This window comes from Amblyomma mixtum, chromosome 3 (assembly GCF_055824585.1).
Source record: "Amblyomma mixtum isolate Tamu chromosome 3, ASM5582458v1, whole genome shotgun sequence".
Lineage (NCBI taxonomy): Eukaryota > Metazoa > Arthropoda > Arachnida > Ixodida > Ixodidae > Amblyomma > Amblyomma mixtum.
This window is the reverse complement of record NC_143014.1, coordinates 123,020,326-123,046,890: the sequence shown is the minus strand read 5'-3', so window position 1 is coordinate 123,046,890 and position 26,565 is coordinate 123,020,326. Positions and strand designations below refer to the sequence as shown.

The following is a 26,565-nucleotide window of genomic DNA, read 5'->3' as shown; positions in this document are numbered from 1 at the left end:
GAAGGAAACACCTGTCTGGAAAAAGCACACTGCACATCGAAAAAAGAAAAAAATAGTGAAAAGGCATATCCCAGGACGTACTTCAATGACCACGTCTTTGTTTGCTAAAGTTGCCTTCAGTACAGATCCAGACTTCTTAATAGAAAATGCCGACAGGTCCCAGTTTGGCTTCAGCAGGCACTTGTACTTCTGAAACAGAAATGGGTAAAAATAATGACCTTAGGGAGTGAAGGGAATGAGCATGTCACTTCTTGACACCACACAGAAAAAGTTGATGACATTAGCTTCACACTCATCACACGACACATTCAGTTCTGTTTTCAATGAATGAACCTGATCACATGTAGCCTATTGACCAATAACAAATTTCTTTCTGTTCAAGACACTTTTCAGACATCTGCACAGTGTTTCACCCAAGACTGTTAGTAATTTTTAAAAAGAGTTTTTTTTTTTTAAATACAGGCCGTTGTCTTTGCTAAATTATTGTCACTGGTTGTGGCCAGAAGACAACTCAGACTTCTTAATAACGACAAAAATTAAAAAGACCATTTCCTCTGTGTGATGCCTCAACAAAAGCTCCACCTAAATTAGCTGTCGGTGGCCTGCTTATCACATACTGCAGATCACGGTGCATGCTTTCCATGTTTCTGAAGAATGTGCTGACACACTTTCAAGACTGTGCTGAAAATCAGGTCGGCTTCTCACTTCGAAATTGTGAGCACACACACCGCTTCATTCAGTCAAAGTGCGCCTGGGAGTGCAACAACATGGTAGTGCATAAGCGCATTCATGCTTTTTTTTTTTTTTTCATATTTCACACGCTTTTTTTAAATGCTGGAAAACAGGTCCACGTAGGACATACTGCACTGATAATAAAAATCAGATTGGCTCATCTTTAACCCCCTCTGTAACTTCACAAAATGCACCAGGCCCGAAATTAAATACTAAAAATTTTGCATATTTAACCTTAGCTAATTGATTAATTAAAGGAAATTTTGAAAATACTCTGAGGAGTGTCACATGATGGGAAACAATATGTTGTTGATTTCATCAAGCTGTGCTGTACCACTTTTTTTTAAAAATCCTGTGCTTAAATTGTGAAACACCCTGTATATTAACAGACCTTGCATTGTCTCTTCTTCACTTGTGTCGCTGCTTATTTACACAGACTGTTCTAGCCCAGGGTGAATTATATATTTAGAAATACAAGCTGCACACCTGACAAAACTGTGTTGTCATGGTCATGCAAGTTTTCCCTGACAGTATGCAAAACATCTGTTCCCAAGCTTTCTGTGTATTGCTCGTTTCAGAAAGCTCACGCAGTGATGCTTAGCAGTTCTTCTATCTTGTTAGTTTGCAGACAAACATCAATGTAACACACTCTTAAGATATATTTTCACAACCAAACTTCAGCAACAATGTCTGAATATGCCTGAGAACCACTCAGGCAATAGAGAAAACAATGTGGTTCCATGCACTGTGATCTTTTTTGGACTAGTTCGTGGAGAAGCCACAGCGCGCCGCCGATTTCGCGAGAACCAGTTACACAGCACTCTTTGAGATGACTTCATCACTAGGTTTGTCAGTCGCGAGGAGAAGCCAGCTTTTGAAGGACCTTGGGGGCCAGGGGGAAAAACACAGAATACGCATGGAAGAAAATGAAAGACGATTTAGCGTGGTTAGGCCAAATGTGAATTAGATGTGCTTGCAGTTTGGTTTTCACTCCGGTTTCAGTTCAAGGTTCAGTCCAAGAGGTCACGGCTATAGTGGTGGGTTCTGGGTCCATTGTGCATGAATGGAAGTTGATGAACATGACAACGTCCGAAACATAACGTGAGAGACTGGCAGTTAAACACTCGGACTGTCTGACAGCGGCGATGACGTAAAATCTAATGCAGTGGCTAGTGAAGCTGATCTGTTTGCACCGCTGCAGGTTCGAAACCCACTCGTGTCCGTACAGTGTTTTGCCATAAAGTGTGTTGCATAGTTGGCCATAAACCCTGCTGGCAGGTTGCGACCTGCCAGAGGCTTCGGACAGATAAAACATCAGTGAAATCTGAGATTGCGAGTTTTAGTGCTAGTGCACTAAAATGAAAAAAAAAAAAAAGGCAGTGTGGGTCGCTGAGAAAGGGAAGGCAGTAAAATTGCTGTGAGGAGCAGGGAAGGAAAATAAAGAGGCTAACAGTAGCAGCACTGGGCAGCGCAAAGCACAAGCAATGGCAAGCTGCAAACCTCGTGATAAATGAGCAGCCTAATTGTAACAGTTAGAAAGTTAATTATTAGACCCTGGTTAATTAACTTAATAATAAACATGTCTAACCCAGCAAACCAAAAACCTCTCAAAGACGTCTAGCTAGACGTCTCTGAGAGGTTTTTGGTTTGCTGGGAAGCTATCTTCTGGTGGCCACCACCAATGACAGTAATGCAGCGAAGAAAACTCCCTTAACTCCAAATATCTGTTTTTAAAAATTACTAACAGCCCTAGGTGAAACACCTTGTTATCCATTCCATAATCAGCTTCAGACATGTGCTCTCAGAAACAGCTGCAGTTTTGTTTATGCAGCAAAGATGAAATATTTTATGTCACTTCTGGGGATAGGGAGAAGAGAAAAGAGAGAAGGGGGACACTATTTGTGATTATGGTGCATCAGCATTTAGTTTTGTTAGTTTCTGTGATAAGATGGTTTGGTTTATGGGGGATAACGTCCCAAAGCAACTCTGACTATGAGGGACACCGTAGTGAAGGGCTCCGGAAATTTCAACCACCCGGTGTTCTTTAACATGCGTTGACATCGCAAAGTACACAAATTCGACCGCCGCGGTCGGGACTGAACCCGTGTCTTCCGGGTCTGCAGCCGAGCGCCATAACCACTGAGCCACCGCGGTGGCTGGTTTCTGTGATAAGAGAGCCAGCAGAGTGTCAAAGACATCAATCATTGGAAGGTGTCAATGGGCGTCCCTCTGCATGTGCTATCTTGAAGACACTGTGTCTCTGAAATACAACTGCGCAAAATTTCAAGAAGCTTATTACAGTTCAGGTGCTGTTCCTGCAGTGAAAACTTAATGTTTGCCACTAGTGTGCTGTCGCAGAACAGTCAGCCTAGCGGCCATTGAATTCTTCTTATACGTGTAACAGCTCCTTACAAAAAGCCGGCTGCTTACAATTAAGGTGTGCCCCCACCTCAACCCTGAGATTGAGGTTTTAGTTGAGAGTCAGAAGACAACAAATGATATCGTTGAATACTAATTCCAATGACTGTAACCCTGTCAGGTTGGTCCAAATGCAAACAGCGCTTTGGTGGAAGATCTGTGTGCCTCAAATTTAAACACCATTTTGCCGGAATCTTCACTCTGAAAATCCCAGTCAAGCTTTGGCCCATCAAAGCTCTCATAATGACTGGAGTCTTTTCATGACACGCCCCATTTCTGCTTTGGCCAGAAAATGGTGCAAACAATGCATGCATTAAGATAAAGAGGCCCATCAGCATTCTTAACAGTGTGTGCCTTCTAGCTAGTCATGTAGCGGTATTATGCCGCTGGGTCAGTTAGGCCTAGTGAAAGTGAAGCGATCGAGAGTTGCTTTTACCAACCACACACATGTCTGCTAGTTGTTATAGTTTCAGGCGCAGAATTTATGCCATGTGGTTCCCGAGTGGTTACCAGAGGCTGCTTTAGGAAGGAGCAATCAGACTGATGCTATGTGCAAGTATGGTGGCGGGTTCCTGGGTGCAGAAAATGTTTACACCCTGTCCTGTGGTTATTCATAATAGAACAAGTCAAATTCTGGGCCTGGTAAAATGCAAGGGCGCATAGGGACACAGACAGGAATACAGTGATTCAACGGGATGCATGACAAAGCTGTACCAAAGTTTGAAAAATTTAACTTGTCAGCAAATCGAAAATTTCAGTGCACAAAAATTAGACTGAGTGCAATCGCACCGGAAAAAGTAAACACTGATTTACCACAACCTTAACTAGGTGTTTACCCCTGCTACAGTGAGGTTGCTATTTGCACAGTTGACATTTCAGACATTACTTTAGACATCTGAAGGTCAGTTTAATGTCAGTTGTCAAATTTGTACATGAAATAAAGGCTGCTCACTTTACTCTTGTGTTGGATCTGGACAAGATCACATTTTCACATTTGATAACCAGAGCAACCATGAAACCAAGTCAAATGCAGAAGTAAGACTACACAATGCATCTAAGAAATTAAATCAAATAAAAAAATTTGAAGTCATTATCCTTCAGATGGTTAAGTAAAATGTGTTGCTATATCCTGACTGTGCAAGCAATATGCAACAGACTACAAATTTATCCCACTTAATAAACCTATACAACCCCTTTTTACATAAGTCATTATAAAATGCAGTTTTACTGTTTTACACAATTTTTTTAGTTCAAAGTTTATAGCATGCAAAAATCGATTTTTTTTTTAGATTCTGACATCTTCTGACAGAGAATTTCTTTAGCTTACAGAAAATACATCAAATTTGGGTATTTACAACTTCAAAAATGTTTTGATCTTTTTCATCACCACATCGAGTAAAACAGTGGGAGTTTCAAAAACTTTATTTGATTTTTCTCAAAATAGCATTTCTGAAAGTTTATGTACCCATTTCTCAGGAGCTATAAGACGTAAGCAAACAAAATTTTCCACAAATTTCAATCAGTGCCTTTTACATAATTGCAACAAGTCAATTTTTATTTTATGCGCAAAAAGAAAACCATCCATGGGTGAAAATTTTACTGCACTGAGAAAGAAACAAACATAAATCTATTTGTTGCTCAAACTGCATAAATAAGGCGAAAGCCTTTAATGCCTCATACTTTCGTTGGCAGCCGTGTCGACAGCCGTGTCTGCAGATGTGTTGGCAGATGTGTTGGCAGATGTGTCCACGTTTTGGCGGGTGTCCACCAAGATATGCGAGACAGTAACTGCGTAATTTCCTTTCCTCAAATATAATTTTCACTTTCTTCATTACGGCCCCTCTTTCTCTTTTTTCTTTCATTCCCACTTCCTCCCTTCCTGTACGGTGCGGTTCAGGTGTCCACCGAGATAGCAGAGAATTACTGCGCCACAAAGGGCAAGGCATCGCACCGAATGGGTGGTGGCGTTCCTCCCTTCGTGTACGGTGCGGTTCGGGTGTCCACCGAGATGACAGAGAATTACTGCGCCATTTCCTTTGCTCAAAAAGTGTTGCGTTCAAAGGGCAAGGCATCGCGCCGAACGGGTGGTGGCGTTCCGTGGACTCCCTGGCAGCGCTACAACACACTGTCGCGTTCCACTCCTAAAGGCAAAGCTTAAGCGTAATTAATTAGCAGTTAATTAGTATGCGGTCATTAATCAGTAATTAGCCACTAATCAGTAATTTTGTCATTAATTTGTCATCATTATGTGTGACGTCATCCAGTGGTGACGTCACTAGTGTCACATAGGCAAATTGGTGCAGAAAACGCTTTCGCCTCTACACACTTTAGACAGTCAAAGTGCCCACTGAATTTTTTAGTCCCAGTTGTGTGGAATAACTGTTTCTATTCTCACACAAAACTTCAAGATTCTGCATTCAATAGATTTTAGGAAAAACATACAATAGTTGAAAAAATAAATAAACACTACTAGATAAAATTATAATTTAGTTTTGCAGTCTTTTGCAAGCTGCATCCATTTAGCAAATTGGTAGCAAATTTTATAGCCACAGCTTTTATTACACTACTCTACAGCCACATTTTGAAGACAATTTTCAAAGTCTCATACCACATTAATCCTTCCGTTTCTTTAAATTATGTTCCCAAAAACAGAAATGAAAAGAAATATTACATTTCCGACCTCATACAATTTTCTTTTTGCTCTAAGACCTCAGTTTCTTCAATATCAGTTAAATGGTTGCCAACTTTAATGTATCACCAGAATATTTCTATGCTCCTAAATAGCAGGTTGCACCAACAAGTTCCTTTTGATGTGGACTCATGCAATTTCGGGGCGTGGTACTATCAACAAAAAACTTTTTTTGAAAGACCGTCCTCAAATTTTCAAACATGTTTCCAGGAGTGTTGTATGGTGCAGTGTGTTTCCACCATTCCTTGAACCAACATGCTTGTCCAGTTGCTTTCACTAGGTGCACAGGTATACTCACTGAAATTAGCGCTTTATTGCTATTATACCTTTGCATGCCTCTTGAAGCGAAACAGTTTCCCCAAATTTCAGCAATGCTGCAATTTTCTACACCTCAAAACATAGCTGTGCATGAAAAGAAAAATTTTCACCTGGCAAAGTGGCAAATCCAATTCAGGGTACAGGATTGCCAATTCAGGAAAGCGGTGACTGTACACATGACATAGCTCCGCCTGCAAAGCCAAGGGGGAGCAGCAGAGTCATTTTATAACCCAGGCTTAGGGAGCATTTTTAGCACAGCAGCAGGAACATATTTTAACAATCAGCGTGGGAAGTCTACTTCCAAACTGACTGGAGCGTGTGGCCACTGCACTTGTTTTCGCTTACTGGGAACACGTTCACGAGTCTGTTAAAGAAAAATCTTTCGTCACTGCAGTTTGTTTTTCCCATTCTAACTTCCTGTCTCCAGTGGACCACTCACAGTGGCCTGCAGGAGGAGTCTATTGGAGCAAGGACATGAGCGGGAAATGGTTGGGGCAACTGTGACCAAGCTGAGCAGCAACGTGCAAGGCATTTGTCACACAAGCCATCGAAATATTTTGGCGGGTGACAGCTGCACACACCTGGCATGCTTGTGCAAGTCGCATCCTGAAAGACACTTTACAGCCTGCCTATGTGGGCACAGTCACACTGGAGCCAGGAGGGTCTGATATGGGCCGTTCTTCTGGAGACTATCAACCTCATTTTCACACAACTGCACTGGATTGTGTACATCTTCACAGATTCAGAGTAAAGTTGCATATCACTGACTGGGATTTGCCCATTAAACAAGGAAACCTACCAGAGCACTGCACGGGCCTCAATCTGAGGCCCAAGCCCGGCCCGGGCACGAGACCTGAAGCCCGAGCCCGGCCGAGGCCCGCGGCTTCAAGCTTGAGCCCGGCCCAGGCCCACTAAATTATCGCTATAGCGAGCCCGGCCCAGGCCCAGCCTGGCCCGTTTCACAGTAACGCTTCAGGTTTACTGCTCACTCTGGGCAAGTAGACTGTTACTACACCAATAAGGAACTGGCCAACAAAAGATCTGAAACTGCAGTTTGGCTTGCAGAAAGGTTTTTTTTTTTATATCCAGAAGGAAGTGATTAAAAGTAGTGCTCACCAGGAACGTCTTTTGGATAGTGATCTCATGTAGGTACGTAGAGATAAACTCGGAAGTTCCGAGAGCCAATTAAAAAAGGCTGCATACGCGCTTAATTGACTACTTTGCGTTCCCCCATGATTTTAGTCATCCATATTTTGCCGCCCATGAAGTCTAAATATTGAAGCGTCCTTGCAAGTAGTGGGATGACATTTTTTTAGTGAACGCGATCTCACAGGTTGAACTCACAGCCGAACTGGTCGCCTTTCAGCAGAAACACGTTACAACACATTTAGAACACACGAGAGCAGTGTCCAACTGCTGGTCCTCAGTCACCAAGAAGAGTCAGGGTATTCGCTTGCATTGTTCAACGTGGAATACGCATGTCTAAAATTACTTGCACGTTGCACTGTAAATGATGCTGCTCGACTTGATCTGCAAACGGCTCAGTCAAGCTTTCTGTTATTTCGCATCAATGAGATTTACACTCTCGCGAGCTTTTGTGGCTAATTCATTTGCGACACGCTCCGGTCAGCAGATCAAAAAGAAAACCAAACGCACTTTATAGTTTTTGATTTTTCTCATGTGACAATAAAAGCTAAGTTTTGGGGGCTTAAGGGCCCAAGGGGAGTCAGGCTGTGAGGGACACCGAAGCAGAGGGCGCCGGATAATTTCGGCCACTTGGGTTTTTTCGACGAGCAATGACACTACAAAGTACATACATGGCTGCCATGCGTGCCGCCTCAATAGAAATGCGGCCGCCGAAGCTAGGATCAAACCCTGGTTCCCTGGCTCAGTAGTCAAGCGCCTTGACCACTAAGCCATGGCGGCGTGGAAATAAGCAAATAAATAAGTCCATGAATAAAGCTGAATTTTTTTCTCAGCACATACTATAACTCATAGTTCATCCGTGTCGCGGCTTCAATGTCGCAGTTGCGTACTTCACCCTGCAGTAGTGAATGAAAAGTTGGACTCCAGCCGTTTCTGTACGGACCCAAGCCCGACTCGGGCCCACAGCTTTAAGCCCGAGCCTGTGCAGTGTACTAAAACTTACACTAATGAACAAGGATTTGTTTCAAGCAGGCCACTGTACGTGGCCAAAGCAATAAGATGACTTCACAAGTTATCACAAGAAGTAATATTTCATAGCAGCTTCTATATAAATGAGCTTCAGTAAAATTGTGTCAACTTCAATTTCTCCTTCTAAAAAATCACACAATACTTGCCATGAGCAGCTCCTCCTCTATGAAAGCAGCCTGAATCTTCTCACGTATAGCATTTATGTCTGCTGCGACCATGGCTGCTGCCTCCTCATCAGCGTGCTGAAACCGTTACATAAAAACTAAAATATCAGTAAAAACTCAAGTTTTTGTAGCAAGGTACAGTCTTTGTCAAAAGTAACCAGGCTTCATGGTTTGCTTCTCATTAGTATACAGAGCCATCACGGTTTCCCTAAAGATCAAAAAGTTCTTTGAAGGTGAGGACAGGTGTTCTCCTTACCATACAGAGATTTAGAGCTTGAGGGCAGTCCTAATAGCTTTACTATACGACTGAGAAGAAAAACATGCTGCCTGGTTACTTTTGACAATGACTGTGCCTACATGAGTACTGAATAACCACTTTACAAGAAGAAAGTTTTAGGCTATGACACTAAAGTGTGAGGCAACATGTATTTACACTCTCAACCAAACAAATGGCAGCAAAAAGTGATCAATCATTACTTCAGCAAAGAGAGAAATTTGCTGGATTAGGCAGTAACTTTTGGAGGACTTAAGAAGAATCTTGCAAATCACTTTCCGAAACCTGCCTTTTGTGAATGGGCAAAGTGACGTCTTTGCGTCAGGCTGAAATGAGGATAAAAATGCGCCCAAATATCTCTCCTAGCATCTATCCCTTCCTGGCCATGCAGCAGAGCTAGATTTGGTACCACACTGTGTATAATATGGCCTGCTTCCTGTACCATTGTTTATACTCCATAAAATGCACACAATATGCTGTGCACACCACACGACTATTATTCAGTGTGGACACTTCATCTTCAATTGAAACCCGTTTGATTCAGTGGGGTATGATGGGCGCGGCTTATATCAGCACACAAATGATAAGAAAACAAATTCACAGCATGATACAGATGTAGAGCAAACAAGTGGTGTGGTGTGGCTGTACATATCCCCCATAGTGTACTTATCAAGTCCTCCACCAGCTGTTCAGCTAAAGGGTTTGGACTTATCGAATAACCCCCCTCATTTTCTCTTCCCCACTCGGACAGCAACAGGTCATATTGTTACTCATCTGGAATATCTTTTTCTGTTTTTTTTTTGCCTCCGCTTCTGTTTTATAATATCTGCATTTAATCATTGCCCATTGTTATTTGATGTCTTTTGTGTTCTTTCTCATACTCTTATGCTTTGCTCTTTTATGCCTTTTTTGTTAAATTATGCCCGCTAACTATTGTATAACTGATTCATTGCCGCAAACTATACTAATAAGTTTTAACTTGATTCTATACTTTTGTTCCAGCTCCTCTGCTAAACTTATGCACTTTACTTATGCATACCTGATGGGAGGTCCCCCAGACAGTTTTACTTTGGGCCCTCCTACTGTACTAACTTTTTTATGAAACTTAAAACTCATTTGTATTTCGTTTTAATAAACCTTCAAACATGCAAGAACACTGATAACATTTGTAGCTGTAACAAGGCACAAACTACGCCAAACCATGAGCAAGATATATTATAGGTACTGAAATCGATGACTGCTGAGCCATCACACAGATCACGCGTTGCTCAGTGCTCATATTCCTGTATTTCTGTCATGGCCACTTTGACTTTCTTTCCAGTCAAGTTTTGTTCTTGTGAAGTGTCTGTTGCTTTTGCAGTTCCTTCTGTAGGTGAACCAGTGAGCAGTGAGTCGCACTCAAGAAATATACGTGCATTCATCACAACAGATCAAAGGACTTCGACAGGACAGTGATGGACAGAAAAACCATTGTTCCACTAGTGCCCGCTGTGCCTACAGCAGTGTAGGCAGGGCACTTCTATTTTAATTTCTTTTCAGGGAGCCCAACCTAATTTATACCTTTGTCTAAGCATGGCATGCGGGCAGGGCACCTTTATTTTTATTTCCTATTTTAGCCCTAAAGTATGCCTAAGTGTGGCAAGTGTACATGTGCAAAGTTTGCCTGTTGTTTTCAAGCATTTGTTTTTCGCTTATTTGGTTATTGTGCAACCAAGTTTTTTTGAAATAAACTTTCATTTACATTTCTGTCTCATGGCCCGATCATTTAATGAACGTGTAATTCCTTACACATTATATGCACCCTGCATGGTAACATAGCTACAATTTGGCCATGTTTATATATCTCCTGCATATCCAACAATAACACATGACCAAAACACATGCAAAAGGTTGATTCACTACATAAAGTGAACACAAGACAATTGCAGGTTCTTCACATTTTCTACAGATCTTGCAAGCAACCACTTTACAGCTCCACCCAAGTGGATCACATGGCCAATGTTACATGGCTCCACCGAAATAGAAAAGTAACGAAAGAAGAAGAGGCAAGAATGAGAGAGGGGCTGCAGGGGGCATCTATACTCGACAATGTTAGCCAAGGTGTTCTGCGTGAGTACCTGCACAAGAAGTACCCATATGACACGATGGTATTGTTGTAGACGTTGTATACAACGAGGCTTTAAAAAAGCCTGAATTTGCTAGTATATTAGCACTAACTTACATTAAGAGCAGCATTAAAAACAATATTTTCTTTTAAAAGCACTGAGAGAGAAAGCGAAATGGTGAGAACTCTTGCACGCATACACTTGTGCCTGGCGCATGCTCTTCTTTGCAAACCTGACCATAGAACAGGACAGCAGTGAAAAGCAACGTAAATACCATATTTACTTGCTTAATTTGTGCCCACGCATAATTTGTACACCCCCAACTTTTCATCCGAATTTTTGAAAAAAAACTTTTACTCCCATATCTTGTGCTCCTTGCTGTGCAAGCACACCAGTATGCACGCGGCTGCACGCAGGGCAGGCTTCTGAAGATTGGCACGGCCACGTCGCCGCATGCAGATGCGAAAGATGAGTAAGTGGTGTTGAAAAAAGCCGCTAATTCGTTCGTAAATTGCTTCAGGTAAGAACCAATCAACCGCACGTTGTTTACCAGGCTCACTCGTGCCGGCGGTCACTTTCCCGTACAAACGGCAGCGAGAGCAAAACTGCGCTAACCTCTGAAGTGTGTGTCGCACAAGAATCCGAAACTACGGAACCGTTGGATATTCTGTTTGCCACTACTTAGTCGGGCCCCATGCGAGGACACCATTTCATCGCCTTGTATCTCCATTTGCAGAAGTCTTCTTTGAAGGGCCAGTTAGTTCATGTTTGAAGTTAACATGGCGCGAAAAAGACACGGGCAGATGGAACATGCAACTGCTGCCCTCCGACTACTGGCTTTGCGATTGTATTGTTCTGCGTTTATTAATTTGCACTGCACACACACCGTCAAGGCATCACGCGGGGAGCTACATAACGTGGGTCTCGAAGAGAGGAGGGTATGTGTTGACTTATATTTATAGGGGCTGATAGGGGCGTGAGAATTTCAGCGTCGACTTTAAACGGCAATATATCATATACACTGCGCATTATGACCTTGTAGAGTTTTTAGGACGTGTTCGCAAAATCTCCACGTAATTTCCGCACCCCCTTTTTGAAGCCTTAATTTTATTAAAGGGTCTGCGAAACACTGCTTGGGGGGATACCGGCTATACTTCAGGTGGGTTCTTTATGTCACATAGATGCTGACTTAAAAAGAATTACAGGAATCGATGCACAGGAACGGGAGTTATTCAGTGAAGAAATTTGAAAATACAAGCAAACAAAACGCTGCCCTCAACTCGATTTTGGCGGGGCTTCCCACTCCTATTTCGCTCTCCCAATGACGGCACCTGGCGCAACCAATCAAAACAGCCAGCCAGAGCACGTCGCGGAAGTTTGTACTCCATGGTTGCCTGCTCTCTGTAACTCGTTCTTGCTGAGACTGGCAGCGTCGTTTCCATGCCAGAGCGCCCCTGGTGGTGTATTTTTATTTTACTTGCTTTGCAGGGCTTTTATCTAAGACAAACAAGTTGTTTTTGTTGATCTAATATAAAACGCAGACAGGTGACAAAATGTGCCTCTATTTATTCACACAATTTGCAGTATATTTACTGTTTGTCCGATCATCAAGCTCGCGCCAGGTGATGTCATATCCGGTGCTAAAAACCCGCCACTGTGTGGTGACACCATCAGAGCCATGAAGTTGTTTTTGGGAGGACATTAAAATATTAAAAAACGGAATATACGCGGTATTACCGACGCTAATAGCACCATTATAACTCACTGTATGCAATCAACAGGCAAAACAGTTAACTAAGATTGTGTTTCTGGGCACCTTTAAAAAAAAAAGTGCACAAATTAAGTAAATGCGGTACTTGTCGACTATCTGTCACTTAAAATCGATCTGAATTGCACTGTTAGGAAATATAGAAGGCGTTAAAACAGGTCTGATTAGAGTCATGAGGGTAGACAAAGCTTCTTTACTGAAAGAGCACAATAAGAGTGATTCTAAAGTGGCTCAATCTAGTGTTGCCACCGAAACTGCCTCAACGGAGCTCAGAAAAGTGCCTAACTTTAAAACTGATTTGTGGTGAACCAAAACACCACATGGCTTCATAATTTCGTGGAAATGATCAGGACCGAAAAGTAAACGTGGTGTGAAAGTTCTAAAGGCCCCAAAGTTGGCCTTTCGGGTGCATTCTCAAAGCCTTAATTAAGCTTCATAAAATGGGAAGAGAAATTTCAGCTGAAATTGCTGAGCTCATTCTTTTAGACGTGAGATGGAATTAAGAAAGAGAGCAGAAAACTTAAATGACAGCCAAATCAGGACCCAGTGAGCTGATCGGAGGGCATACAGTGTTGTGAAACAGGCACAAAGTTTAAGTACAGTACAACTAGTTGAAACACATAGGTTGTTTCACAGCCTGTCCTTTTCGTATTGAGGTGTGATGAGGAAGTGCTGTGGGAAGCGTCTTGTTGATAAGTGCTTCCCCGCAGAACGCACCAATGTGTTTTAATGGCTGGCATGAAATCATTCGTGACGATATATGTAGCAACAGACGCTTTACCAGGGCTGTTTACTTTGTGTAGTGCTAAAGCACCAAACAGCAGCACTAGACACATGATTGCTGCCTATTGTGCGTCACATCTTCTGCTGCGATTCGCTTGCCACTTTCTTGACAGTGACAACATGCAGAACAACTTAGAACAACTGTCCCTCACATTGGTACCTCTCTAAAACGAATAAGTATTTGACAGTGACACCACCGCTTTCATCGCATGCTTTCCATGTAAATAAGTGCATCAAAAAGGCGGTTATGAAAACTTAAAGAAAACATATCAAAGCAGAACTTCTTATTCTGACACTTATTACTGATGATACCATGCAGAAAAGCAGAACCAAGAAACACTACTTTTTGAGGCCAAGCCAATTTTACCTCTACATCCTTGAAGTCTGCCAAACGGTGTTTCAGTGAAAACTTGAGTTCGAAATAGTGAAAACCATCCGCTTCGAAATATCACAACATAAAAGCGCGCGGTTTCTTATTTTATGCTTCCATATTGTGTTCCATACTTAAAGCCCACACCCATGGCGCTTGTCCTGGTGCCTTCAAAACTCTCCTAGTGTTAGCTTTGCCATCTTTGGTCAACTGATATAGGAGGCAGTCCACTTGGAGAATTTCACACGAGGCTCCTGAAGTGAGGCTGAGTTGAGGTGTCACCAGCAGGGCAAGCAACCGTGCAAATATCCTGCCTATTACATTGTGCATTCTAGACTGTGCACCTCTCATGTGCACCGAACGAAAGGCATGATGACAACAGGAGGGCCCGTGTTGCTAAGCCAATAAACAGGGTCACCACATGGTTGTGGTTTCCAAGCTTCGCGGTCAGCCCACGGTGATGGCAGCTATGGGCCTGACATTTGCCAGCCGTCCAAACCACGCTGCGGGCCACTTTCAGACATTGACTGGTGCATCGCTCAACATTTATTTTTCTGTTTAGAAGCAGCCTCACCATTCTGATGCCAATTTGCACACCATCGCTTACCACTGCGTTACCATCCAGCACGTTGAAACTGCGCGCTCGTCGCAGGCGGGCTGTTCGCCGTTTGTACAACAGAGCCTCCTCACAAGGCTTCAGCGCATTTTAGCATTTTTGGCAGTTAATTTTTTTTCTTGCGACGGAGGAAGCGCAAGGTGGAAAAGGGGTGGGAGGGACGGGGCATTTGGTAACTCAACCTTTTGGATAATTTGGGCAATTCTTCCGGTCCCTTGAGGTCCAAATTAATGAGGTTTGATAAACATCATGTTATTTTTAGCTGCCAATCGTATGCCAATTCATAGATTTCAATTTGTCACTAATTTTGCATGACCACACTAATGGATTTACACTGTTATGCTGTCTTATCAAGCTAATCAAGCAGTATACATTTCTGTGCACAAAATTCTTTTTTGTACAGTGCTGAGTCAGTCTAGTCTTATTTACATTCAGCTACAAACACCACACAATTTTGAAAAATTTTGTAGTCTTTTTCTGAATTTTATCTTTTTTGAAACTGCTTAAAAGTACTTAAAAATTTGAAAAATTACTGAACAGATATTTATAGACTTTTTTTTCTTATTCGTATTCAACTTTTATTCAACAACTTCAGTATCTGCACAGGCCCATTTAACACCCTAAAGGCAGCAGAGGTCATTACAGAGGAAGTAAGTAGTAGTATACAATTATACCCCAGAGCATCATGTGATTAATTTTAACTTTAAAGCAATATGACACCAAATTTTTAGATGCGTGGTTTCTGCTTTCAAATGATGCGTTAGACATTAGTACACATGAATCAACCTGGTGGTATTCTCCTACGACTGCTAAATAATTTATAATTAAATTTCTTCTTGACTTCTTGAATTTAATTTCTTCCTCGTGTTTAAGTTTCAGATTCAAGAGTGGAACAACGGCTATGACATGTAAGATGGCTTGAGTTTATATGAAGCATAAAAAAACTTGGGGGATGCTTCAGCTTCGCCTTTAAGAATAGAACGTGATAGGGTTACCAGGTCCCTTTCACATCGCCTGCTTAACACTCACACAACGCCCTAATTCTTAACTAGCATACTCAAAACTACTCATGTGTGCATCAGTACATGTCTCTTAAGACAGTTCATGAAATCAAAGACCACACTGCATTCACTAGGTCCACCTTTATTCAGCTTGAACCAACGAGCCTTCGTGGCCTGTGGGCAGTGTACCCGTCTTGCAATCTGAAGGTCCTGGGTTTGATTCCCACCCAAATCAAAATTAGCCCATTTTCTTTTCAGCCCAATTACTTTCCTTTGGTGTCAATCTGAACAGTGACCTGCTCCTGAATTTTACTAATTCTTTGCTTCCATTGGGATTTTTGCTCACGGCCAACGATGCTGACGCTGGCTTTTCTGAAACACAGGACATTTAACGCTATTGTGTTAAAAACTGCAATAACTGCTGGCATGCAGATTTAATTTACTGCAATGCTCAGGCCAGCCTGGTTGAAGAGATGGAACGACAACAAACGATGTGTCAGCGGTTAAATTACCGTTTTTATAATGCATCACGTGGCCTAAACACATCTTACGTCATAGCCATCGTTCGGTTGATGAAACTGAAATCAAAACAGCATGAGAGGAGAAACTAAATTATCAATTATTTAGCAGCTGTAGGCGAATGCCATGTAGTGATCCATGTATTTTAATGTCTTATGCATCATTATAGAGAAGAAAACTTGCAACTAAAATTAGGAGTCTATAGTCCTTGACAGGAGTGCTCTTGACAGGCATGCTAGCGATGGTGGCTTGCTCGGCGTGCTGACGCGTGCATGTTGTGCCTCTGCATGCTTATAAAGTAGGCAAGTGCTCGAGCATTGGAGAGGACCGTAGCAGTTTAAACCGGAACGCTAGAAAACATCCTCCACACTGAAATACTATTTATTTATTTATTTATTTATTTGAACATACTGCTAGCCCCACATTTGAGGTCGTAGCAGGAGAGGGACATCATATACACTAAAATAACACAGTTCAAGTAAGTGTAAACACAAAGGCGATTGTAGTCCAGCAAGACAATATGCATTATACAAAAGCTAAAAGAAAATAACAAAACAGGAGCAAGTCGCATATTTGAGGACTTCGGCACGTGAAAGGGAAAAAAACTTAAAAAAAAAACAACCACAGTAACGAAAATGCAGACAAGTTTTAAAGTTAGAGAGCAAGATATGAAACAATAGCTGCTGACGAATGAAGAAAGCAAAGCCTTAAGACCTCCAAGCGATTTTGCGAGCTCAAGATCGGGAACAAAAATGCCTAACCCCTGTCCTACCAGAGCTAATGCTTAAACATTAGCAACTGACCTGCAATGTTTTTTAACCTCGTGTAAAAAACGCACACCTGACCATCAGGGTTCGCATTCAGTATGTTTACTTTATCTCACCAGGACTGACCTGAGCTAAAAAAGTTGGCTCGCACTATGATACAGCTAACACCTTTTGAAGTGAAAGATGATAAACACAGCTGATAAACAGCTGACAGGCCAGCATGCTGGTGATAAGCTGGTGATTAAATGCCAAGCATCCAAGTTTTTTTTTTTTTTTAGATATTGTATGTGATGAAAAAGCGCCTTTCAAATTATTCTGCCACATACCAAAATTTGCGGCATTGCATGCCAATATATGAGCGCACCTGCAATAGAGCTCAGCATGATGAACATAGCAGGTGCATGCCCTAGCATGCTGTATAGCAGGTGCGGGACATATGCAGTGTGAGTAAAGAAATAAAAGGCAACCTGCCTAAAGCTCTTAGACCTGCAACAAAACAACTGAGCAAAGTTGGTGAAAAAAGTTGCAAAACGAACATTATACACGCGATCTCTGAACTCCCTGCGTAGGACAATTGTTGGGTACTAGCGGACGACGACGCTTGCTTTGATAGCTCAACCCTCAACCGCAGCGCAGCAGTGGTAAGAACAGCAGCAGGCCGGCTCCTCCCTATGGGCATGCCCAAGAGCTTCGAAACTGAAATACATCTGTAAACATCAGTTGAAACCACGTGCTGAACGAATGACTAGTGGCAGAAATGCCAAAGCAAACTGGAAATCTCATTCTCTAAAATAGGTACTTGCACGGGTAAGGCGAGGACAAACAAGGAACATTTAAGGCATGCATAGTGCTTAACTTCCAACTGGTTCATTTCTCAGAAAGCAGCCAAAATTTATGCAAGTACATGCATTATCTAGCGGCCAAAAAGCAATGGTTTTCACTGAAACGTGCAAACCTGGTCAGGGGCACTTTGAAAGAAACAGCTTTCCACTTTCAAGACATATATGCCAATTGCAAGCAATGCAATTTTTCAGTGCACATGCAAATAATGTTCGTTACACACTATCAAACTGCATTCTAATTCTATGTAAGTGACCAAGTGGTGTACAAACAAATGATGGCAGCAGCAGTTTCTTTTCATACGCCAATGAGCTGCGAGAAGTAATATAGAGGCTTATCAGGGACACGACTGTCACCTTGTGACCTTTCTGGCTCATGGACAAAAAATAGAAGGAATTGAGCTGGCAGGGGAGCAAAGGATGAGCATTGAGCATTGTCAGTGTGTGATGGGAACACTCTCTACTGCAACTGGTGGTCCTGTATGCAGGTGGGTGGGTGCCAATGGTTCACCCACTTTTTTTTATCATCTGTCCTACCTTGAAAAACAGATTGCTTCATCTCAGAGCTTAACACAGTATCCATAATCAACTTAGCATGGGGCACCTAAAAAAATATCACCTCAACAATCTGATAAACTGTGATCATATCATCAAGATTTCACAGATTTCTGGTTTGAGATCCACATTATCTTGGGGAGAAATTCATGTAAGCACGTCCCATTCTGTGTCTAGCAGCAAAGCCTTGTACTGCTATCCAAGTAAGATAATCCTTTATCATTCAGTTGCTACCCAAGCAATGCAAAATAGTTTCAAATGTCAGTGACATTATCCTGACGTTGGATAGACAAGAGGTGCACAAAATAATGTTGCCGCTTAATCTGTGTCAGCAGTCAGGCAAAACATATGCACATCCTACACGAAAAAAAAAAGGCCGTTTGCATACTCTGCAAAGGTGAAGGAAGCGAAGAGAAACTTTCAAAGCAATAGGTGCCAATTTTTTGGCAGTGCATTAACACATGTAATTACCACATCAAGCATTTCCATGGCAATCAAATCAACAACCAATCATGTATGAACTGTCACACAGAAACATTAAGAACCTGAAAATGTCATCATGCTGAGCACACATAAAGATGAGAGCGACTTTCAGTGAGCTTATATACCCCCTCATGATGCCTTCAGTTTAGAGCCAGTGACACACTCCAGCTGAGTGAAGTTAATGTGACGTAATTCTGAAACATAACGTACCTCGAGCACTGTGACGGTAACATTACATTTTGTTGCACAAAGTTGCATGGCAGTTGTTACAGGCAATGGTGAGGCAATATTTTGCATTAGTTGGGTAACCGCACCATTGTACCCATCTTCAATTTTAACTAGGATGGTTACTCAGACTTTTAGTTTCCTTTACACATGTTGATGAACGTCTCTTACCTTTAGACTTTCGTAACAGTCATTCATAGTAATAGAGTCCATGTCCGAGGGAGGGCCCCCAAAATACTCCAGCATGGCACCGTGTGCTCTTTTGAGCTCACCTAAAGTGGACTGAACAAAATAAACGAGACTAATCTCAGTGTCTTTAACACAGAAAGTCCCATGAACATGCATGAAGAAATCTGCAAAAATGAGAGATGGGCAATCTGCAAAAATGAGAGACCACAAGATTATTGCATAGTCCCTGCAGTCACAGCAAGAGCATGGACCACTAGACATCAAATAGAACAATACCAAGCAGCTCAGAGCCAGTTCAGTTCTTTTCTTGCCCTGCTGTTCAAATAGATAATTGAAATCAGTGGTATCAGTTCCTGATTTCACATTGATCAAGTGTGACACAAACAATGTCATGCCAACCATATGAATTTCTTGTAGTTTTGCCAACTCCACAGGGATGTCAGCTGTTGTTTCTTTGCAACTGACTATAGTATAGGTTTCTTCACATCCTTCATAATTTTGTGCAGACACTAAAGAAGTGGTTTGATCAGCGAAGCCACATGCACACACACACACATATATAGAGGTTGTTAAAATGACATCAATAGCGCGGCACGCCTATGCAGCCAACCATGCCACACAACAAAATGGCAGTCACATCACATCATGGCCACATGAGCGACACAATCCTGTTGTCTGACAAATCCAATAATGATCCCAACCTCAAGCCATGGCGGACGGGACTTTTGTCAGCACCCTTTGACACATCTAGAGAAGCTGGGTGCGCTGCCCCCTACCCACACCTCCCTTTGTGCAGCATCTTTTGGGCCCACAAGCACCCCTCAGTTGGGGGCTTTTAGTTTCGAACCTTGCAACAGTATGGCAGCTGATAGTTACCTCCTCCTGACACCCGCCAAATCGGAATGTGAATAGGATCTATACGGGGCGAATTTTTAACAATTTAAAGATTTTATTTTAAACACTGTCAGAGATACATTGGTGCGATCTGCGCAGGTGGATTGCACAGCAAGCTCAATAATTGGACAATTAATTAACTAAAATTTTTAATCAACTTTTTTTTTTTTGATTTTATGGGGCATGATTATATTGTGAAAATGAAGGCTCTCAACATCGAAGGTGAGCGCAGATCTTTTTTTTCTTTATCAGCAATGTGGCTCCAATTATCGAACACTGAGTTGGTTTTTCTGCATTACACATTTATAAAATGGTCTCGCTTGCATTTCTCATGCCACGAAGACAGACGCCATTTGCCATTTTTTTTTTATTTTGGCGATGATACTGCATGCAGTGACACCATTTTTTAAATATGCAACGCAGGAAGACCAACTCAATCAGCTTCAAAATGTGTAATTTCGCCGTCCAATTTTTTGAATCACACTGCGAATAAAAAAATTTAAAGACTGTGCTCACTTTCGATGTAGGCAGTTTTCAGTTTCGCAATATAATATTGCCCCTAAAGTCAAAAATAAGAAAGCTGATTAGTTTACTGGGTTTAATTAAACATCTAATTATTGGGCTCTATCCCATACACAATGTCCACGTTGCTGTAGAATACACCTGCACAGGCATATCTCTGACAATTTTTAAAACAAAAATCTGTAGACGGTTAAACAAATCATCCTGCATGCACATGCGCACACATGTGCGCACACACACGCACACGCATGTATTAACCTCAACCAATCATCTATCTTTTTCCCCTTTCCTACAGCTGAGGGAAAAAAAATGCCAATTTCAGTGAACCTGCACACTCATTTTTTCTGAAGCTTCCGACAAATGCAATCACCGTAAATCAACAGGGGAAAGGCGCAAACTCCAGAACGGATGCCGACTGAGAAGTCTTCAGTAGCGTGCTATCCCTTCACTTTGGCTCAACAAAGACACGAAACCTAATGCTGACCTTGTCTGTAAATGTTTGAGGCATGCACAATTTTGGCTTTTTTGGACAGCCCTCCACAACTTGAGACGACAGCAAAGCAAAATTCCAGTGTATTTTCAGTCCCGTTTTGCTTTTCCTTTATTTTTATGACACCGGATGCAATCATAGAACCCAACCTCATAAGAATTACTGGAAAAAGGATTTCAGAGAAAATCAGGGTCGGCGTGCACTGGTGCCAACTTGCCCATCTGAGATGTGATGTTGATGTTTATTGTATTAAACATTATAACAGAGAGCTCAGTTTTGTTCTTGGTTTGGTTTGGTTTATTGGGGTTTAACGTCCCAAAGCGACTGAGGCTATGAGAGACGCCGTAGTGAAGGGCTCCGGAAATTTCGACCACCTGGGGTTCTTTAACGTGCACTGACATCGCACAGCACAAGGGCCTCTAGAATTTCGTCTTCATCGAAATTCAGCCGCCGTGGCCGGGATTGAACCCGCATCTTTCGGGTCAGCAGCCGAGCGCCGTAACCACTGAGCCACCGCGGTGGGACAAGTTTTGTTCTTGAAAAACGTACGGGCTTTTAGTGTAGTCCTGGTAGCAGCTCGTAGAAGTACCAGTCTTTTCGTGCACTTTGATTAAACTGACATAGCAATCACATCACTGCAAGACATGGCCAGCAAATTTACGGGTGCCAAGCTACCTGCCAACGAGGTGTCTCATTTTTCAAACAGTTTCTGTAGAGATCAAGAAAAAGCTGCCAGTTTCTGGCCCATTCTTTCATCACGAATGGCACATGACACCATAAATGACTTAAAGAGCAGAAACAAGAAAGCAACTTTCAACTATGTCAGTGCAGAAAGTGTGCAAACACCTGTTAGGAGCCTAGAAAGAAGAGAATAGGTAGGAAGGATGTTGCATTTGCATCTCAGCTCTGATGGAAATTAAGTTTTACAAAACAGGAATTCTGAGTTTCCTGACAGACATTCATGACAATAATATTTGGGGACCAAAAGTTCAGAAAAATCGCAACACTAGTTATAGTCTGCCACATTCCAATGCTGCGATTCGAAATTTACAACAGAAAATACAACAGCATTTTCTGCTCCATTTTGAGAATGGCAGATTAATTTTTAGCCCACTGAAGTTACAGCCCAGGAAGCCTAAGACCCATGGTTGAAAAGCATGCTTTTTAAAGCTACGAAACTGCTCACTTTAATGCGCTGAACAACAGTTTGGTCAGCTTCCGGTAACACTTGTTGAAGCTCTTGCAGAAGTCCATTCCGCTTGGCCACCAGCATCTCCAACTGATTCTGCAAAACAAGGCACAGAAAATGGTACAGGAGCTATATTAGTCAAGACAAAAATATTGTACCAATATGGAAGCACCAGCTGCTTACCACTGCACCTTAAAATGTATTTCCTGCACAAATTTCTGCACAAAAATGAATATTCAAATCAACCTTAAAAACAAAGTCCAATTGACTGATCGGCTGAATTTTTAACTTTCACCAAGCACAATGCCGCAGTGCCTCTTATACTAAGAACTACCTTAGGATTATGTGTTCCTATACACAATAGGAAAAAAAGCCTAAAGCCTATACTATCCTCAGTTCTTGCATCGGGATAAACTGGAAAGAAAACTTGCATAGGGTATTGATGAGACATTTTGTACCAATAAATGAGTAAGTGTCCTAATCAGTTGTTTCACTGTGCAGTATGCGGTCCCAGAGGCAGTGTCTTTTACCAGAGCAAGAAATAGGAGAGTTCCTTTGTATCGCCCCTTTTAAGAGGACCATTACTTCTTTTGAAGGGATGGGAAGTACTGTAAATGAATTATTTTTCAAGAGTTCAACAGTGCGCAAATTCGGCTAAAAATGAATTTTACCCCTTAACCGTTTTGGACGAGCTGCACTCGTCCTTGCCAAGCCATTGCCAAACCGTTTTGGACGACTGTAGCTCGTTCTCGCTGAATAGGTTTTTCCCTTCAGCGTTTCGGACGAGCAGCACTCGTGTGTGGCTTAGATGGCATTTTGCTCGACGGAAGAACTGACCTGTTAATTTCGTTTTCTTTTACCACATAAACGTTTTTTTCCTAAGGCAACCTGGGTTTTAAAAATAGCATCCGGCGGAGGCGACACGTGTTTTGCTGAGCAGTCTTCTCGGAAAAGACGCTTTTCTTCGTCGTCATCTTGTTCAGACGATGGTGATTCAGACATCGAAGTGTACACTGTTTCAGCGAGCGAGGACGACAGTGATGCCGTTGTGCTGATCAGTTCTTCCGATGAAGAGGAGGACAGCTCAGAAGCGAACTTCGCGAGCACGCGTCAGTGGATGAAGATCGACGTCAAAAATATCCCTATGCGACCCCCTCGGTTTCCTTTTCTGGCAGTTCCCGGTTAGACCACTATAAGCTCGCCTGATGACTTGCTTGAATATATTTATCGCTTATTACCAGCAGGAAGTTGGTTTTCTATATTGTGAGAAATAATAAACTTGAATATGCTAATTTGACTTCGTGTTTGCTTCAAATATTTTTTAAAGATCAAGTGCATGCTTTTTACTGCAATAATATTCGAAATCAGGAATAAAAAAAAATAAGCAGTTTTGTTAAGAAATTCATTTATATAACAAAACAGTGAAGGGGTTAAGAATATTTTGTGAGCACTAAATTTCAAGAAGTGGCACGAACATGAGTGCTCCCCTGTTCTGCAAGGTGTGCAAGCTTTCTGGTTCTCCAAAACAGATACTTGGTTCATGCTACATGGTGCCCCACTCTTGCGGAAGCTACCTTGTTGTAAAGATATACCACCCTTCTCCTCCCAGGTGAAAATATTTGAAGAGGCGAAACTGATTTAAGGAAGTATATTCCAGCTGGTATCAAATGGTTTCACCTGGAATCAACTCTTAGGCCACTTAAGACATTTTAGCCTGAGTAAGACATTCACAGCTGTCGTCCTGTCTGACAATTGCTTTCAGTAACTTTCTTACCTGCAGAAATTCCCCAAGCTCACGCTTGGCTGGTTTTTGATCGAAACGCCACGTCTTGCCCAAACAGCGCGACAGCTGCACCACGCTCATATTTATTTGTTCGATGACATTACCGCCGCAGGACGCTGGGAGTATTTTGCTGTCATCAGCAAACAGTTTTAGCACTCTCGTATGACAAATACACTAACTGTCGTAACCACGACCACATGGCAAATGCGGACAAGCACGATGCAACAGTAGCGATAGCCACGCGGCACCATGTTGACCGTATCAGCCCAACAGTTGTGCTGGAACACTCCAAAAGCAGCCAGAACTGTAAGCCCACAATATACAAGCATTTCTCCCGAGAAGCCTGACGACAAGTTGATTGTTGCGGGCGTGCATTTCACTGTGATCTCAGAAGCACCTCTCCTTCACATCATGTTCATGTCTTGCTTCAAGAAAGTGCGTGCCCACTTTAAATTTCTCTGCCCCCCCCCCCCCCCCCCCCCACCCCCACCCAGGAAATGACAACCTTTGTCCCTCGAATATGTAACTGATTTGGTAAAAAGCACAACAAAAAGGGCACATATATGAATAGATCGCGCTTATTTTGTAGGGAAAAGGACCACTTCAAGTGGATTTGAGGGCTGGCACTGATATTCTCAAAGCGTTTTGCTGGCAAGTAAAGGCAACAAGCACCAAAACTGCGTTGAAAAAGCAAGTTCTGCAAGGAATACCCTCACCTCAGACACTGAAAACACCAGCGCTGACACTGACAAACTCGTGACAGTGGCTGACATGTAGTCAGATCTTAATAAAAAGAATTAATAATAAATCTTAATAATAAAAAGAGTGAAATGTTCCCAAATTTTGTCGGCTAGGACGATGAGAGCTGAGTGTGCGAGGTAGCAGACATGAATGATGAAATTATAGAAGTGGTGCCTCACCGTGATAAACTGCTGTCCGATGACAATGAGGAGGAAAGCACGACAGCAGTTTTGTGAAGAGGTGCGCTCATTTGCTACATCAAATTGCTCGTCTACAGCGTACAGAAGAACATGAGCAAGTTCTCAAGTATCGCAGTTAAATACAGAATCGTCAGCATCAGTCAAGTCAGGACGCCACACGAAAATGTTTTTTTTCATTCGTTATGATGAAACTGAAATAAACTGCCTGCTACCTTGACTTGCAGTGCTGCTTTGTATGATGCAACATCAGATGCACTTCAAACATAAGCTGACCTTTCTTAATGCACAAATGCAAGGAAAAGTTGCATGTTGGTGATAGGGCAGTACCATTTATATGCTGATCTCTGCGACTCCCATGACCAACATCTTAAGTGGACGACGCAGTATATTACCTTCTCCAAACAGTTCTGGATAGCCTCCTGTGCTGCCTGATAGTGAGCAATGGCAGTTTCGACACTGTCAATTGGCTCTGCCATTTGCCGGCAGATGCTGAGCTCATCCAAGGCTTTGTCGATTACATCCTTAGCATCTGGGTCCGTCGAAAATTTTTCTCGCTGCGATCTCACTTTCTCTACAAGATTGAGAAGACCTGGAAGCTGCAGTGAGAGAAAAATCGTATACCAGAGTGAAGGAATACTGTGCAGTGCACAAAAAAAAGTATGAAAATATCACAAATAAAAAATTACTTCTAGGTTAAAAAAATAGCTACTAAAATGTGATTTGCTGTATTACAACCAACAATCAAGCTTCAACTTTAGCATTTCTTAAGTATCCAAATTATAGACAGGTTATGACAAACAACACAGCAGAGTGGACTGAAGTAATTTGAACCACCTGAGGACCATTTGCACAAAGCAAATATCCCAGATTAAAATTTATCCCCAGTTAAAACAGACACCTAGCTGCTAAGAATGCACAAAATCATTTATGGTGATCTCAGATCTAGAAGCAATATGGCAGGAAATATAATAGCACCCTTCAAAGTGAGAAATACTTGTTTCTTAGTGAATTCACATTTGTTTACACGGCTCTGCATTGCACTGACAAAAAATAGCACAGCAGGCTTTTGTGTACTGACACTGTACAGTACACGGGCCTCAAAAATTTTGCCTTCATCGAAATTCCACCGCCGTGGCCGGGATCCAACCCATCTCTTTCGGGTCAGCAGCCGACCGCCATAACTACTGAGCCACCACAGCGGTTGGCTGGTTGAAAACTTCTTGCCCCCAACATCACCTCGTGTACGTTGCCCTCTGTCATCCTCGCCGATTTTTCGACGTCCATCTGCACTCACCCTTACCTCACCACTGAGCCACCACGGTGGCTCTTTCAAATGATGCGTTAGACATCAGAATACATGGATCGCCGCTTGGTATTCGCCTCCGACTGCTAAATAATTTAAAATTTAATTTCTTCTTGATAATGCTTCGGTTTCATCAACCGAATGATTGTTACATGTAGCTAGTCTTTAGGTCAAGCGAGGCATGAAAAGGACAGCAAAAATATCTGCCGATATTTCGTTTGTTGTCATTTCAGCTCTTGAAGCAGGCTCATTTAAGTGTTGCAGTGAATTAAAACTACGTATCAGCATTTATGTCGCCAGTTTTTCCATGCCTCACGTGATCTGAGGGTCAACTACATCTCACAGCTTTTGTTCGTTGATGAAACCAAAACTGAAACAGCATGAAAGAAGAAATTGAAATACAAAATTATTTGGATGTCGTAGGTGAATACCATGCAGTGATCCATATGATCA

The 26,565-nt window shown here is 42.2% G+C and overlaps 1 protein-coding gene across 1 annotated transcript in view; it reads right to left on the bottom strand.

Annotated features, from left to right (window-relative positions):
- The window catches only part of LOC149351674 (serine/threonine-protein kinase 31-like), a 106,574-nt gene that overhangs the window by 28,584 nt on the left and 51,425 nt on the right, over positions 1-26,565 (bottom strand). Inside the window, exons 10-17 of the mRNA XM_089575626.1 lie at positions 25,202-25,405; positions 22,083-22,181; positions 18,950-19,083; positions 17,064-17,185; positions 13,794-13,864; positions 8,479-8,574; positions 6,268-6,348; positions 82-189 (exon numbers count right to left, since the gene is read on the bottom strand). Of these exons, the coding sequence (XP_089431752.1) occupies positions 82-189; positions 6,268-6,348; positions 8,479-8,574; positions 13,794-13,864; positions 17,064-17,185; positions 18,950-19,083; positions 22,083-22,181; positions 25,202-25,405 (915 nt within the window). The remainder of the gene's footprint in view (positions 1-81; positions 190-6,267; positions 6,349-8,478; positions 8,575-13,793; positions 13,865-17,063; positions 17,186-18,949; positions 19,084-22,082; positions 22,182-25,201; positions 25,406-26,565) is intronic.